General features: G+C 45.2%; 1 protein-coding gene across 1 annotated transcript in view; it reads right to left on the bottom strand.

The window, feature by feature from the left end:
• Positions 1-15,054, bottom strand: part of CUX1 (cut like homeobox 1) — a 451,669-nt gene that overhangs the window by 135,714 nt on the left and 300,901 nt on the right. The window contains 2 exon segments of the mRNA XM_017857649.1: positions 7,190-7,256; positions 10,711-10,787. Coding sequence (XP_017713138.1) covers positions 7,190-7,256; positions 10,711-10,787 — 144 coding nt within the window.

Here is a 15,054-nt window from a genome sequence, read left to right as displayed (position 1 = left end):
AAAAAAAAAAAAAAGACCATCGGTTTTCCCTGCAAGTCTGATTTAGAGCTCTCTAAGGTTTAAGGGACAGGAGGTTCTTTATTCAAGTCCATACTCTCAAAACCATAAAAGTGGCTGCTTCTCTATTTTTAGGGAAATTAATCCAACCAGGATAATTACAGCAACTAGTACTGGAAACTGATGACTCATCAAAAAGCCAGGAAATAGAACATTTTACATTCTTAAAGGTACAGCAGACAGACTCTATTTTCAGGATGCTTAAGTTGTCCCTTTCAAATTCAATCAGGGGATGCAATATTTGTCTAAACATGATGGTCGAGACAGTTGGGTGATTCTCAGGTTTAGTCAACTGGGCTCTACCTGGCCCCAGTTCCGTGAGTCTTTCATGAGGAATTATCGTTCAGAAAGGGAAAAATCAATCTGCTAGGGTCAATACAACGAGCACTTGTGAGACTGGGAAAGGCTGAACCCCCCAGGAATGCCTGCCTTCACCTGGCTAGCCCTCACCTTCGCTGCTTGATTACGAAACTGGCACCAGAAAGGGGCTTTGAAGACCGCTGTGGTCTCAAGCAAAGAGCACTGGAATTTGAGCCTAAAGGACCAGGTCCGGGGCCTGACTCTGCGTGTTCCTGGGACTGCTTCCTCATCTATGCAATGAGCACAGTAAAAGCTGCTTTGATGACTGCAGGAAAGGGCAGACAAGATAACACTCAGGAAACCACTGTGAAATAGTCCAGCACAGCACGTAAACAAAGTATCCATCCCAGCTGCTCACGCCTGTCATCCCAGCAATTCAGGAGGCCAAGGCGGGTGGATCACTTGAGTCTAGGAGTTCGAGACCAGCCTGGCCAACATGGCAAAGCCTCGTTTCTACTAAAAATACAAAAATTAGCTGGGTGTGGTGGCAGATATCTGCAATCCCAGTTACTTGGGAGGCTGAGGTAGGAGAATCGCTTGAACCCGGGAGGCAGAGGATGCAGTGAGCCAATATCGTGCCACTGCACTCTAGCCTGGGCAACAGAGCAAGACTCAGTTTCAAAAAAAAAAAAAAAAACCGAAAACAAAATTAGCCAGGCATGGTGGCACGAGCCTGTAATCCCAGCTACTCCAGCAGCTGAGGCAGAAGAATCACTTGAACCCGGGAGGTAGAGGTTGCAGTGAGCCATGATCACACCACTGCACTCCAGCCTGAATAACCGAGAGAGACCCTGACTCAAAATAAATAAATAAATAAATAAATAAAAAGAAAGTATCCATCCTATCCACATTCAGCATGCAGAGAGTTGTCTTGAATTGCTGGTATCCTCCTCCCCTCCTTTAAAAAATTATTATTATTATTTTTAGAGACGGGTTCTCATTCTGTCACTCAGGCTGGAGTACAGTGATGCAATCATAGCTCACTACAGGCTGGAACTTCCAGGCTCACGTGAACTTTCCAACTCAGCCTCCCAAGTAAATGGAACTAAAGGTACAACACCACGCCCAGCTAATTTTTTGTATATTTTGGTAGAGATGGGGTCTCACTATGTTGCCCAGGCTGGTCTCAAACTCTTGGGCTCAAGTGATCCTCCCACCTCAGGCTCCCAGAGTGCTGGGATGATAGGCGTGAACCACCGTGCCCCGCCTCCTCCCCTTTCCAAATTCTGTCCTACGTCCTCTTTTGGGACCTGGATTTCTCTATCCCTCCAAAGAGGCATAGAGGCTCCCCCACACTGAGTTAGCCACAGGAAAGTTTTCTGCTGTTTCAGAGCACGTTGTGTTTTGTGATGAAGCACTGGTTATATACACGTTATAAAGAAAATACTCTAAAATTAACCCAAGTGAAGTTCCTCGTAAATGTCTCTTTTGTAACCATACTGTGGAAGTATGTGTATATACAATGTCGTTCTTTGAAAAAAGCATATACGCTAGGAATACAACATGAGTAACCTTAAGAAATATGAATTTTACTGGCAGGAAAGGTTTGGGAGGTGCAAATTCTCCTAAGACTAAAGTGAGCTATAAAAAATGTAGTATTTCAGTGCAATTCAATATTTTCTTTCATCAAGGCTCAGTGCCTCGGCCCACGAGTGGGGAGGAATGCAAGAAGCTGACTGTGTGTATTGCAGCTGGAAGTCCTTTTCTAACCCAGATTCGGGGGGACAGGGCATAGGATCGTGGACTTCAGCAAAAATGGGAATTCCTGCACTTTTGCCCGGAACACTAGCCGCTTGGCTGGGAGGGCGACATTCCTGCTGGAGGGTGCAGTAGCAACCCCAACTCAATAACAAGTAAGTGAACAGCTGCAGGAGATGGATGCAGGAACTTGGAGCAGTGAGGGATGCCCAGGCCTCTCTCTGGGCCGGCTGCTGCTGCATGATTCCAGCTATCTGCCACCTCCATGGCCATCCATCCCAGGAAATTGTTCAGATGTTAAAATCCACACCATGTTCCTTTGCTGGACTCTCCAAGGTTAAGGCTATTAGGGTGGTAAATCTCCATTTGCTAAGAGAAGTGGGAAGATCCGTACACAGGGTGACCATCCGAGAAGGAGCTATGTTTTTAACTAAAGAAAAAAGAATGCCAGGCATAGTGGCTCATGCCTGTAATCCCAGCACTTTGGGAGGCTGAGGTGGGAGGATCACCTGAGGCCAGGAGTTTGAGACCACCCTGGGCAACACAGTGAGACCCCGACTCTAAAAAAAATTTCAAAAAAGAAAAAAAGGGCAGAAATAATTCATTTATTTAACCCAGAAATGGTTATAATCGGAAACCTTGCAATCTTCTTACACAACAACTGTTTTGGCAAAGCCCCCATGTTCCAACAAATATTAAACTGTGCTTGCCATTTGTCTAAGGAATCTTGCATTAATAAACATGAAGAAGAACACTTTTACCTCCCACTCTCAACGACAGGACAAAACAAAGACCAGCTGTATTCATCAATGGGCCCTTGTTCTGCACATAAAGGCTAATTACATTTTGCTTCAAGCCTACACATGGAAAACTTTACTGCCGTTGTCTCCGCCACAGTCAGCCCGTGCTGTCCCAGCTGACACATGGCGATGACTGCTCATGATAAACCAGGGTCTCGGAGCAGCCTCGGTGCCACAGACCTGCGGGCTTCTCCCCAACACCGGGGAGAGGGATGGGTACCCCATGACATCTCCCCACGACAGACAGGCAATGTGCACCCACTCCGTCGTGGTGAGGTGGTGAAGGTCAATTTCCTCCAAGGCCGTTAATTTCAGAAACGCATACCACGCCCTGCTGTGAGCTTGCTGGGAATAGCTTCTATCTGTCAACAGCTTAGCCTCAGACTCTCACCATGCCAGGTGCTATACACACACATCCCATTCCTCTTCAATACCACTCAGCGGGCCGGGTGCGGTGGCTCACGCCTGTAATCCCAGCACTTTGGGAGGCTGAGGCGGGTGGATCATTAGGTCAAGAGATCAAGACCATCCTGGCTAACATGGTGAAATCCCATCTCTACTAAAAAGACAAAAATTAGCCAGATGTGGTGGTGCACACCTGTAATCCCAGCTACTTGGGAGGCTGAGGCAGGAGAATCGCTTGAACCTGAGAGGCGGAGGTTGCAATGAGCAGAGATTGTGCCACTGCACTCCAGCCTGGACAACAGAGCGAGATTCCATCTCAAAACAGAACAAAATAAAAACAACAACAAACAACACCCAGTGACTTGACTCCTGGTATGCCTGCTGTACAGGTCAGAAAGGGAGGTGGACAGCTCATAGCTCATTCAGGGTAATGCAGAGTGCTGGTAGTGGACCCCCGTGAATCACTCCCAAGTCAGTCTTTCTCCAAAACCCATCTTCCTTCACGCCTCTCCAATTCCCGTCAACAAATATTTAAGAATGCCTTTTTTTTTTTTTTTTTTTGAGACAGGGTCTTGCTCTGTCACCCAGGTTGGAGTGCAGTAGTATAATCTAGGCTCTCTGTAGCCTCGACCTCCTGGGCTCAAGTGATCCTCCCACTTCAGCCCCATAAGTAGCTGGGACTACAGTTAAGAGCTACCACGCAGGGATAATTTTTGTATTTTTTGTAGAGACAGGGTTTCGCCATGTTGCCCAGGCTGGTCTCGAACTCCTGGGCTCAAGTGAAACACCCGCCTCAGCCTCCCAAAGTGCTGGGATTACAGGCGTGAGCCACCGCGCCCGGCCCTAAGAATCCCTCCTTCTGAAGAGGGAAAAGAAATCGTTTTTGAAATGCTGTAAGACCATATGTGAAAAGATTTATCCCCAAGGGGCTTATATTCATAAGCATGAATGAAAACGTGTCTGGTCTCATAAAATATGCGTAGGTTGGACTTGAAGCAGATGGACTTGAAGCAGATGGAATAGTGACAAATCTATCCTGGAAAATAAAAGGGGAGGTAAAGGCAGCAGGGGAAGTCTCCGATTGAGTCCATGGCCTCCAAAGTTAAAAGAAAGTAGCCAAGATCCAATAATCTCAGGCCATTCTCTGCATTTTTGGGGGATGACTTACTCCGGGAACCATTAGAGTACGTCGTTGGCCCTGGGCTGCCTTTGTCAGTGTCCAGACCGTTTCTAATGTGGGAAATGCCCTGTCAGGCTGCACCCATCCTGCCCCACAGGCAAATCATTCGGAACCTCTGGCGGGTCCTCCCCAAGACAGGCTTCGCCAGGCTTGCATCTTCACAAACCTCTGCAAACCCTGAATTGACTCATATTCCAATCCCGAATCCCATACCACCCTCTTTAGGAAGGCTTCCTTGACAATTCTTTCCCTGCACTCCCCTGGTGCCAGGGATGTTCTATGGCCTTCCCCAGCTCCCCTGGCTGGTGGGAGGAGAGAGGGGATCAGGTGAGGGGTTCCTGGCACTGCCCTGGGTCCCTCTCCCCTCCCCAAGGCCACGGCTCCCCTCGAGGGGGCCCTCACCTTTAGGCTCCAGCTTCCTTTCCCTCCTCTGGCTCATTCAAACCCAGGCGTGCAAACCCTACTGGTACTATGAGCCTAGGAACTGCACTTCTGCAAACAGGCCCAATGTTGACCTTTTTTTTTTTTTTTTTTTTTTTTTTTTTTTTGTGATGGAGTCTTCCTCCATCGCCCAGGCTGGGGTGCAGTGGTGCTATCTCGGCTCATTGCAATCTCTGCCTCCCGAGTTCAAGTGATTCTCCTGCCTCAGTCACCTCAGTAGCTTGGGTTACAGGTGTGCACCACCATGCTCAGCTAATTTTGGTATTTTTAGTAGAGACGGGGTTTCACCATGTTGGCCAGGCTGGTCTCGAACACCTGACCTCAGGTGATCCACCTGCCTTGGCCTCCCAAAGTGCTGGGATTACAGGCATGAGCCACTGCACCCAACCAAACTCTCTTCTGACTATCCCAATGGGAGTGCCCTGCCTGCCACCTGCAGGCTCCCTGTCTGACCTGCTGATGGCCAGCGCCCGTCCCCTTGATTGCAGCACTGGGCATGCTGGATTGCAATGGCCATAGGGCCATAAAAGGCTCAGAATTTGCACGGGGCAAGGCACAGAGGAAGCCTCTGTGAACATCTGTTGAATCAATGAATGAATCTATTATCTCTGAGCCGTGCCTATCATCTAACTGAGTGAGTCTCTTTCCCTTCGTGCACACCACACCCCTCGGCCTGGCTCACCACTGGGGAGACAAGAATGTTTCTTACTTCAGAGGGCTAGTGGGGCGCACCCCAAGGGAGCCACTGCCCTCTCAGCTACAGTCCTGAGACAGGGCTAATTTTTACGTGAAGGGGATTAGGCCCCTGAAATGTTTTTTAAAACAAAAAAATATTTTTTTAATTTAAAATTTTTTTAGGGACAGGGTCTTGCTCTGTTGCCCAGGCTGGAGTGCAGTGGCACGATCACAGCTCACTGCAGCCTCAGCTCCTGGGTTCACATGATCCTCCCACTTCAGGCTCCCAAGTAGCTGGGACTACAGGTACACACCACCATGCCTGATGAAATACAGTAATTTTTAAAAATCAGATTTACTGAGAAAAGCAACTTACTTAGTACAAGTAAGTTGCTTAATCAGGTTCAAGCAGAAGTAATTGAGAGAAGAAAGTAGCTGATCTAGTGGTGATGTCTTACTCTTTGTAAGTTTCATACTCATGATCAGAATCCGTTCTGATCACCAGGCTGGGGAGCTGGGCTCTCGAGGTCTCAGGCTACTAAATGACCCAGAGCAAAGGGCCAAGAACCCCGTACAGCATCCTGAAAGCAACAGACCCAGCAGCACCCTCAAAGCCCAAGGTCACGTGAGATGGCGCAGAGGGATACTAAGTACCAGCACCCACACAGAGCTGAAGCCTGATGGGACAGCGGCGCCATTCAGAAGCACCCATCTTCTTGCTGATGCCCACGGAGGCACTGCCTGTGTGAGCAGAGTAGGGGGACCTTAGTTAATGGAATAGGGAAACCCAAGAGACATGGCAGTAAGCACGCATGTGTGTTTCCGTGGAAGATGGGGAGAGCCTTCCAGAACAGGAAAACGGGGTTCAAACTCTAGCCTGGCATTGCTCCCCTGGAATTTGGTAGAGGAGGCCATGGCTAGGAGCAATTTCTGCCATTTCTTCATCTTTTCATGATTTATGTCGATTATTATTTCTTCCTTGCTGGTGTTCTGCATGAAAGATGGGCTGGTAAAAAGTATACTTGTAGTGGACACCTCTAATTTCCTTTGGACAAGAGCTGGGTGGGAACTTGGCCTTTCGTGACTCTGCCTGCCCGAATCTCTGTCTATCCGTATATCCACACATAGCGTTGCAAGGTATGACATGAACCCATATGCCTGCATGGGAATGGGCTTATTCTGGGGCAGGTGTTCCTAAAGGGCCCTGGAAGAAATGAAGAATTATGGCCCAAGGAAGAAGAGATGTGATTTATCCAGACCCAACTCCACACGAAAAATGTCCCATGTGTCACATCTTGTATAAACTAACTCACATCTTGTATAAACTAACTCTCAAATTTTCATGGCAGAAGGCATAGCAGTGACCAGGCTTTACAGTAAATGACAGAAGTTTGTTGGAAGGGTTACCCAATGAGTGCTAGAATGTGCATTGAACCGACGCAAGTAACTCATGGGAAAGACACTGTGTCCCTGCAGCAGCACAGAGGTCAAGAACCTTCTTGATCCAGCCCTACACAAGCAAAATCAAGTGAGAAATGTGTGCCGATAAGGGAGGCCAAGCGGACAGACTTACTTTGCAGTAGTTTCTTCATCATATTTGGTTTTCAGGTCAAATAATTCTGTTCGAGTTTTTTCCAGGGCTGAAAGGCAAAGAATATAAAACCATGATGTAAGATACTATTTAAATGAAATTTTAAAAGAATGCATATACAAGTAATCTATTCCCATTTCAAAAGAGCAAAGATTTCTGTGAAGAGTCAGGTGCGTGGAAAAATAAAGATTAGAAAAACACAAAAGAGGTCAAGATGATGAAAATATAAAAAATGGAATAGGAAATCCCCTTTCATTTCCGCCTCATCGAATCCCAAGCACCTACAAAGACAGAACCAATGTTAATAGTTTCCTCCCTCCCTCCCTTCTTCTCTCCCTTCCTTTCTTCTTTCCCATTCTCCCTTCCTTCTTTCTTTCTTTCCCTTCCATTTTTAAGAGACCAGTTTTCTCACTCTGTCACTCAGGCTGGAGTACAATGGCACAATCACAGCTTACTGCATCCTTGAACTCCTGGGCTCAAGCCGTCCTCTTGCCTCAGCCTCCCAAGTAACTGGGACTACAGGTGCAAGGCACTGTGCTTGGCTAATATTTTAAAACACTGTTGTAGAGACAGGGTTTTGCTATGTTGCCCAGGCTGGTCTGGAATTCCTGGCCTGAAGTGATCCTCCCACCTTGGCCTCCCAAAGTGCTGCGATTACTGGGATTACAGGTGTGAGCCACTGCACCTGGATGATTTAATCTTTTAAGGTGTATTTTATTATTTCTGGCTGGGTGAGGTGGCTCACATTTTGGGAGGCTGAGACTGGCGGATCACCTGAGGTCAGGAGTTTGATACCAGCCTGGCCAACATGGCGAAACTCTGTCTCTACTAAAAATACAAAAATCTGCCAAGCACGGTGGCGCGTAGCCTGTAATTCTGGCTACTCAGAAGGATAAGGTAGGAGAATTGCTTGAACCCTGGAGACGGAGGTTGCAGTGAGCCGAGATCACGTCACTGCACTCCAGGCCTGGGTGACAGACCAAGACTCATTTCAAAAAAGTGTAACAAAATAAAAGAAAGTGTATTTTACATTTAAAAAAATTTCCATACATAATTGCATGTATATATGTGTGTGTATATATCTTTTTTTTTATTTTCTACCCCCATAAATGGGATGGTATGAATATTTCTTGAGACTAGTCTTTTTCCCTGGGCAGTATGGTATGGAAATCCTTCCACCTGCGGATGCGGGCAGTGGCAATAACCTTCAGTTCTCTCATCAGGATACCTGGAAGTGAAGCTGCTGGCTGAATAGCTTGGGCACTGGAGTTTTACATAAATGCCACCCAGCTGGCCTCCCAAGAAGCTTCTTCCATGCCCATCCATTCCTTAAGTGCCATTTCACCCTCACCAACACTGGGTGTTTCAATAATTTTTGACAGTCTTTGTCAGGCCAGAGTTGCTATATTTTTTTTCAAAGGCCAGGTGCAGTAGCTCACACCTGTAATCCCAGTATTTTGGGATGCTGAGGTGGGAGGATCGCTGGAGGCCAGAACTTCAAGACCAGCCTGGGCAGCACAGTGAGAGTCCATGTCCATAAAATAAACACTGAAAAAAAAAATTAGCCATGTGTGGTGGTGCGTGCCTGCAGTCTCAGCTACTTGGGAGGCTGAGGCAGGAGGATCACTTCAGCCCAGATTTTGAGGCTGCATTGAACTATGATTATATCACTGCTCTCCAACCTGAGCAACAGAGTGAGACCATGTCTCTAAAATGAAATAAAAAATTAGGCCGGGTGCGGTGGCTCATGCCTATAATCCTAGCACTTTGGGAGGCCAAGGCAGGTGGATCACCTGAGGTCAGGAGTTCGAGACCAGCCTGGCCAACATGGCAAAACCCTGTAAAAATACAAAAATTAGCCGGGCGTGGTGGCGTGTGCCTGTAATCACAGCTACTCAGGAGGCTGAGGCAGGAGAATCACTTGAACCTGGGGGGGCAGAACTTGCAGTGAGATGAGATCGCGCCACTGCACTCCAGCCTGGGTGACAGAGCGGGACTCCATCTCAAAAATAAATAAATAAATAATTAAAAAATTCTGACAGTCTGACAGGCAAAACAGTCTTTCACTAATTGAATCTGCATCTCCCTGACTAAAAAAACTTTGCATTTTTTCATATGTGTAGCTTCCATTTGCATTTCTTCTGTGAACTGACTGTTCCTATCTTTTGCTTATTGTTCAATTGGACTGTTTCTCTCGTTTAACGGATTGACTGGCAGCCTTTACATTTTTTAATTATCTGTTTGTCAAACTGGTTGTGATTATTTTCTCCCACTCTCGTCATTTGTGTTTTAAGTTGAATCATGACTTCTGACGTCTGTCCACGTTTCTGCTCAGTTCTGGGTCATCAAAAAAATAAAAAAAAATTTTAAAATACATTTAAATGAAATACATGGTGATGCTTCTCTTTCAGAAATAAAAAAGAGACGCTGGGCGTGGTGGCTCACTTGAGCTCAGGAGATCGAGACCGGACTGGCCAATATGGTGAAACCTCACCTCCACTAAAAATACAAAAATTAGGTGGGTGTGGTGGTGGGCACCTGTTAATTCCAGCTACTGGGGAGGCTGAGGTGGGAGGATTGCTTGAGCCCACGGAGGTAAAGGTTGCAGTGACTGGAGATCACGACACTGTGCACCAGCCTGGGTGGTAGAGCAAGACCCTGTCTCAAAAGAACAAAAACAAAAACAAAACAAAACAAAAACAGAAATAAAAGAGAGAGGGCTGGGTGCGGTGGCTCATGCCTGTAATCCCAGCACTTTGGGAGGCTGAGGTGGGCGGATCACGAGGTCAGGAGATCGAGACCATCCTGGCTAACATGGTGAAATCCCGTCTCCACTAAAAACACAAAAAATTAGCTGGGCGTGGTGGTGGACGCCTGTAGTCCCAGCTACTCGGGCAGCTGAGGCAGGAGAATGGCGTGAACCTGGGAGGCGGAGCTTGCAGTGAGCCAAGATCGCCACTGCACTCCAGCCTGGGCGACAGAGCAAGACTCTGTCTCAAAAAAAAAAAAAAAAAAAAAAAAAAAAAAGAGAGAGACAGAGAGAGAGAAAGAAGTTTAAAGATACTGTAAAAACTTGAGCATAACCTTTTTTGGTGGCTTTTAAATTTTAAAGGTCTGAAATTACTGTTCTCCTTAACTTCACTTAGGGTAGAAGTGAGTTTTTTTTTTTTTCTATTATTGTTCCAAATGAAATGTCAGTCCTTGACAGTTTGGTGATTTAGACGTGTTTGTTGGAAAAAGAGCAGGAAGCAAGGATGGCGTGTGGAAGGGATGAAAATGGAATTGAGATCCTCCCACCTCTACATTAACAACTCAAAGTCAGTGAGGAATGAGGCGCAGCAGCTGGCGGGCGTGCTGCGGAATTCTTCAGCGTGGGCTCACGGCAGCTCCCACGGCCCCCAAGAGCAACAGGTATCTGCGGGGACCAGGGCAGTCAGGGAGCCGACCCAACTCTCCCCGGGGTCCTCCCCACATCCACGGTACTAGGAAGGAGAGTATCAAACCTGTTTGTAGGCTCTGAACCTTATGCTCAGCTTCCTCCAGCTTTGAGGTGGTGGACATCTGTGTCTCCTGCAGTTTTCTGCAAAGAAGAGGATGCAGCCAAATTGGTCATCTCCTTTACCAACTGAAATGCACGTGTGCCTTTGGGCTGAGCTCAGCTCCCTCCCTGCGCTCAGCTGGCAGCAGGCGCGCCACGGGGTATCGCCAGCGACGACACGTGTGCCATGGGCCCTGCTCCCGCAGCTTCCACACTCCAACTTTGTAACTGCGTGTCACATCATGGGAAGTGTGCAACCCGTGGGGCTTGACGGGTGGTAACTGGCGTAGAAGGTTATCCTAAATGTAATTTGTTCTTGCAATGCCAGATTTTAAAAAGAAGAAAAAAAAAATCATCATCACGCACTCATTGTTTTCTGAAGTTAACCCAAGAAGAATGATCCATTTACATTCTGCTGACACAATGAAGGAGTTTGTTGGAATAAAGGATGCACTAAATAGATGTGGCAGCTGTTTCGTCTCTGTTATAATGGAATGCAAACGCAACTGCAATACCTAATGGGGACATTGTGAATGCTTGCAATGGCATTCCACAGATTCACATTTCCCAGGATCTCTAAGTGACTTCCCTGGTCAATAAATAGCATTCCTTCCTCTTAATCTGCAAAAAAAAAAAAACAAAAAAACAAAAAAACAAAAAAAACAAAAAAACACACAAAAAAACAAAAACCTCCAAAAATAAGTTTACTTTTATGTCATATGAATATAACACATGCTCTCATAATAATAAACTGGGAATACAGAAAAGTAGAAATGACACAGTTTACAAAGTTGCCCCAATTCCCATCACGTCTAGAAAAGCACTGCTAATATTTTCATGTATTTCAATTATGGACACTCAGGGATGTAATCAAATATGACAAGAGCATGGAAAATGGAAGATTCTTACTATCCTTGGCTCATTTCCGCTCCTCAGATAGAGTTCGTTTGTATCTTTCTAAAATGTTTCTGCATGTACAGAAATACGACATCATATGTAACAGGCTAAAGTGTAATATGAACAAATATGTAACATACTATAGCATAATATGAACTAATATGTAGCATATGATATGTAACAGGCGATAGTGTAATATAAACAAACACATAACACACTACAGCATAATAGAAATTAATGTGTAACAACAATGTACTACGAACCAACATGTAACAAGCTATAGTGTAATATGAACTAATATGTAACATGCTACAGTGTAACATAAACTAATCATAACACGTTATAGGGTAATATGAACTAATACGTAACACACTAGAGCGTAATATGAACTAATGTGTAACACACTAAAGCATAATGTGAACTAACACGTAACAAACTAGTGTAATACAAACTAATATGTAACATGCTATAGTGTAATATGAATACGTAATGTACTATAGTGATATGTGAACTAATGTAATATACTATAGTGTAACATGAACTAATATGTAACACGCTATAGCATAATGTGAATTAATATGTAACATACTATAGGGCAATATAAATTAATATGTCACATAGTATAGCAAAATATGAATGAATGTAATATACTAAAGCATAGTATGATCTAATATGTAGCATACTATAGAGTAATAATGAAGCAATGTAATATACTGGCTAGTGAAACAGAAGGTTTTTTTTGTTTTTGTTTTTGTTTTCTTGAGACAGAGTCTTGCTCTGTTGCCCAGGCTGGAGTGCAGTGGCGCCATCTCAGCTCACTGCAAGCTCTGCCTCCTGGGTTCACGCCATTCTCCTGCCTCAGCCTCCCGAGTAGCTAGGACTACAGGTGCCTGCCACCACGCCCGGCTAATTTTTTTTTTTATTTTTTAGTAGAGATGGGGTTTCACTGTGTTAGCCAGGATGGTCTCGATCTCCTGACCTCGTGATCCACCCGCCTCGGCCTCCCAAAGTAATCCCATGCCTGGGATTACAGGCATGAGCCACCGCACCTGGCCAGAAGTATTTAATATACTACAGTGTAATATAATCTCCCTGCCCTGTTCTTTTAATACAAAGGTGATCACAACACACATCACATTCTGGGGTCCCTTATTCGCTTCTCTCCGTATTTTAGAAATGTTCTATTTCCAGCAAACATAGTTCTTCCTCATTCTTATTAAATAATTAACTTAATCAAGCCTCTATGGACACTCAGATTGTTTCTAGGGTTCTTTCTACTGAACATTCCCTCAGTGATCATTGTGGAGATATTGTTGCATAATTTTGAGAGTGAATCTGTTGGATGAAATGCTAACAGAGGAATTACAATGGCTAAAGGGTATCTGCAATTTTTTTTTTTTTTTTTGGAGACAGGGTCTTGTTCTGTCACCCAGGCTGGAGTGCAGTGGCGTGATCTTGGCTCACTGCAATGTCTGCTCCTGAGTTCAAGCAATTCTCACCTCAGCCTCCCAAGAAGCTGGGATTACAGGTGTGTACCACGCCTGGCTGCTTTTCATATTTTTAGTAGAGATGGGGTTTCACCATATTGGCCAGGTTGGTCTCAAACTCCTGGCCTCAAGTGATGCGCCTGCCTTAGCCTCCCAAAGTGCTGAAATTGCAGGCATGAGCCACCTTGCCTGGCCACTTTTCTTGTTTTGATAGATATTGAAAAACTTCCCAACAAAAAACTTTCACCAATTTAAACTCCCACCAACAATATGTAAGTGTGTTTTCATATACTCTGCCAACGCAAGATAAAATCAAATTTAAATTTTTACTGCTGAGTAAAGCTATGTTATTTCTCTTTGTATGAAATGCCTACTTATCTCCTTTGCCTATTTCTGTAGAGTGGATTTTGTTCTTATTAATTTTGAAGACCTCTTTGTATATAATGAAAATTAGCCTTTTGTCTTACATGGTACAAATATTTCTTCCCAGTTTGTTATGTTTTAAAATATCATTTGTTTTAAGAATCTGTTTAAAGTTTTAGATAGTCATATTAATAAAAACAAATATGTACCCCAGTTTTCTTCCAGTATGTTTGTGATAATAAAAAATTATAATATTTAAATCCTAGATCCATCAACAATTTTTTGGTATAAAGAATGAAGTCTGTAATCCCAGCACTTTGGAAGCTAAGACGGGCAGGTCAGTTGTGGTCAGGAGTTCAAGATCAGCCTGGTCAACATGGTGAAATCCTGTCTCTACTAAAAATACAAAAATTAGCTGGGCGTGATGCTGGGCACCTGTAACCACAGCTATTTGGGAGGCTGAGGCAGTAGAATTGCTTGAACCCAGGAGGTGGAGGTTGCAGTGAGCTGAGATCATGTTACTGCATTGCAGCCTAGGTGACAGAGACTTTGTCTCGAAACACACACACACACAATGAATGAAGTAAATTCTAGCTTCAGCCCTTCCCTCTAAGAATCAGTTATTGTGTATTTTAATATAGCTAATCCCTTTACCTAATTTGAAAAGCCAAGAGCTGGGCACAGTGACTTACATCTGTAATCCTAGCACTTCGGGAGGTTAGGCGGGCGGATAACCTGAGGTCAGGAGTTCGAAACCAGCCTGAGCAACATGGTAAAACCCTGTCTCTACTAAAAAAGTAGCCAGGCTTGGTGGCACACGCCTGTAATCCCAGCTACTCAGGAGGCTGAAGCAGGAAAATCACTTCAGCCTGGAGTGGAGGGTTGCAGTGAGCTGAGATTGCGTGACTGCACTCCAGCCTGGGTGACAGAGCGAGACTCCATCTCAAAAAAAAGAAAAGTCAACTTAATACTATTTCATTCCCATATGTGTTTATTTCCATATTGTAGTAATGCATGACTTTGCTGTAGGAAGACATACAATCATACTGTACTGTATATAATTTTGTATGATGTATGCTTTGACTTCATATTATACTAGATATGTTTCTCATGTTACTATGAATTCTCCGTAACTATTATTAATATTTTAATGGTGACATAACATCCCAGTTAGGGATGGTCCTTCTTTTTACTAACCCATTTGTCCACGGCAGGGCCCTGAAATTGCCTGCATTTTCCCCCTTGATCACTCACTGGTGAAGAGTGCTTTCCTAAGAGGCATTTACTTAAGACCAAGTCTGTATCAATGGGGTCAAAGGTCTGCCCGTCTGTCCGAGCCTTGACTCTGTGATGCGCACTCCTTTCCTGGAGTCTGTGCCCTGCCGCGCTCCCCCAGGGAAGATGGACACAGCCTCCACCTGCAGAGTTGGGCGTGGCCCCAAGGGCTCCAGGTGGCCATGACAGAGCAGACAGGGAGGCCAGGGCTGCAGAGGTGGGCAGGCGCCAGTCTGGAGTTGCAAAGTCCCACCTCTGGCCCTGATTAGCTGCAAAAGCTGTAGGAG

The sequence above is a fragment of the Rhinopithecus bieti genome, unplaced genomic scaffold (assembly GCF_001698545.2).
Source record: "Rhinopithecus bieti isolate Rb0 unplaced genomic scaffold, ASM169854v2 scaffold_42772, whole genome shotgun sequence".
Classification (NCBI taxonomy): Eukaryota; Metazoa; Chordata; class Mammalia; order Primates; family Cercopithecidae; genus Rhinopithecus; species Rhinopithecus bieti.
This window is presented reverse-complemented; position numbering and strand designations above follow the sequence as displayed.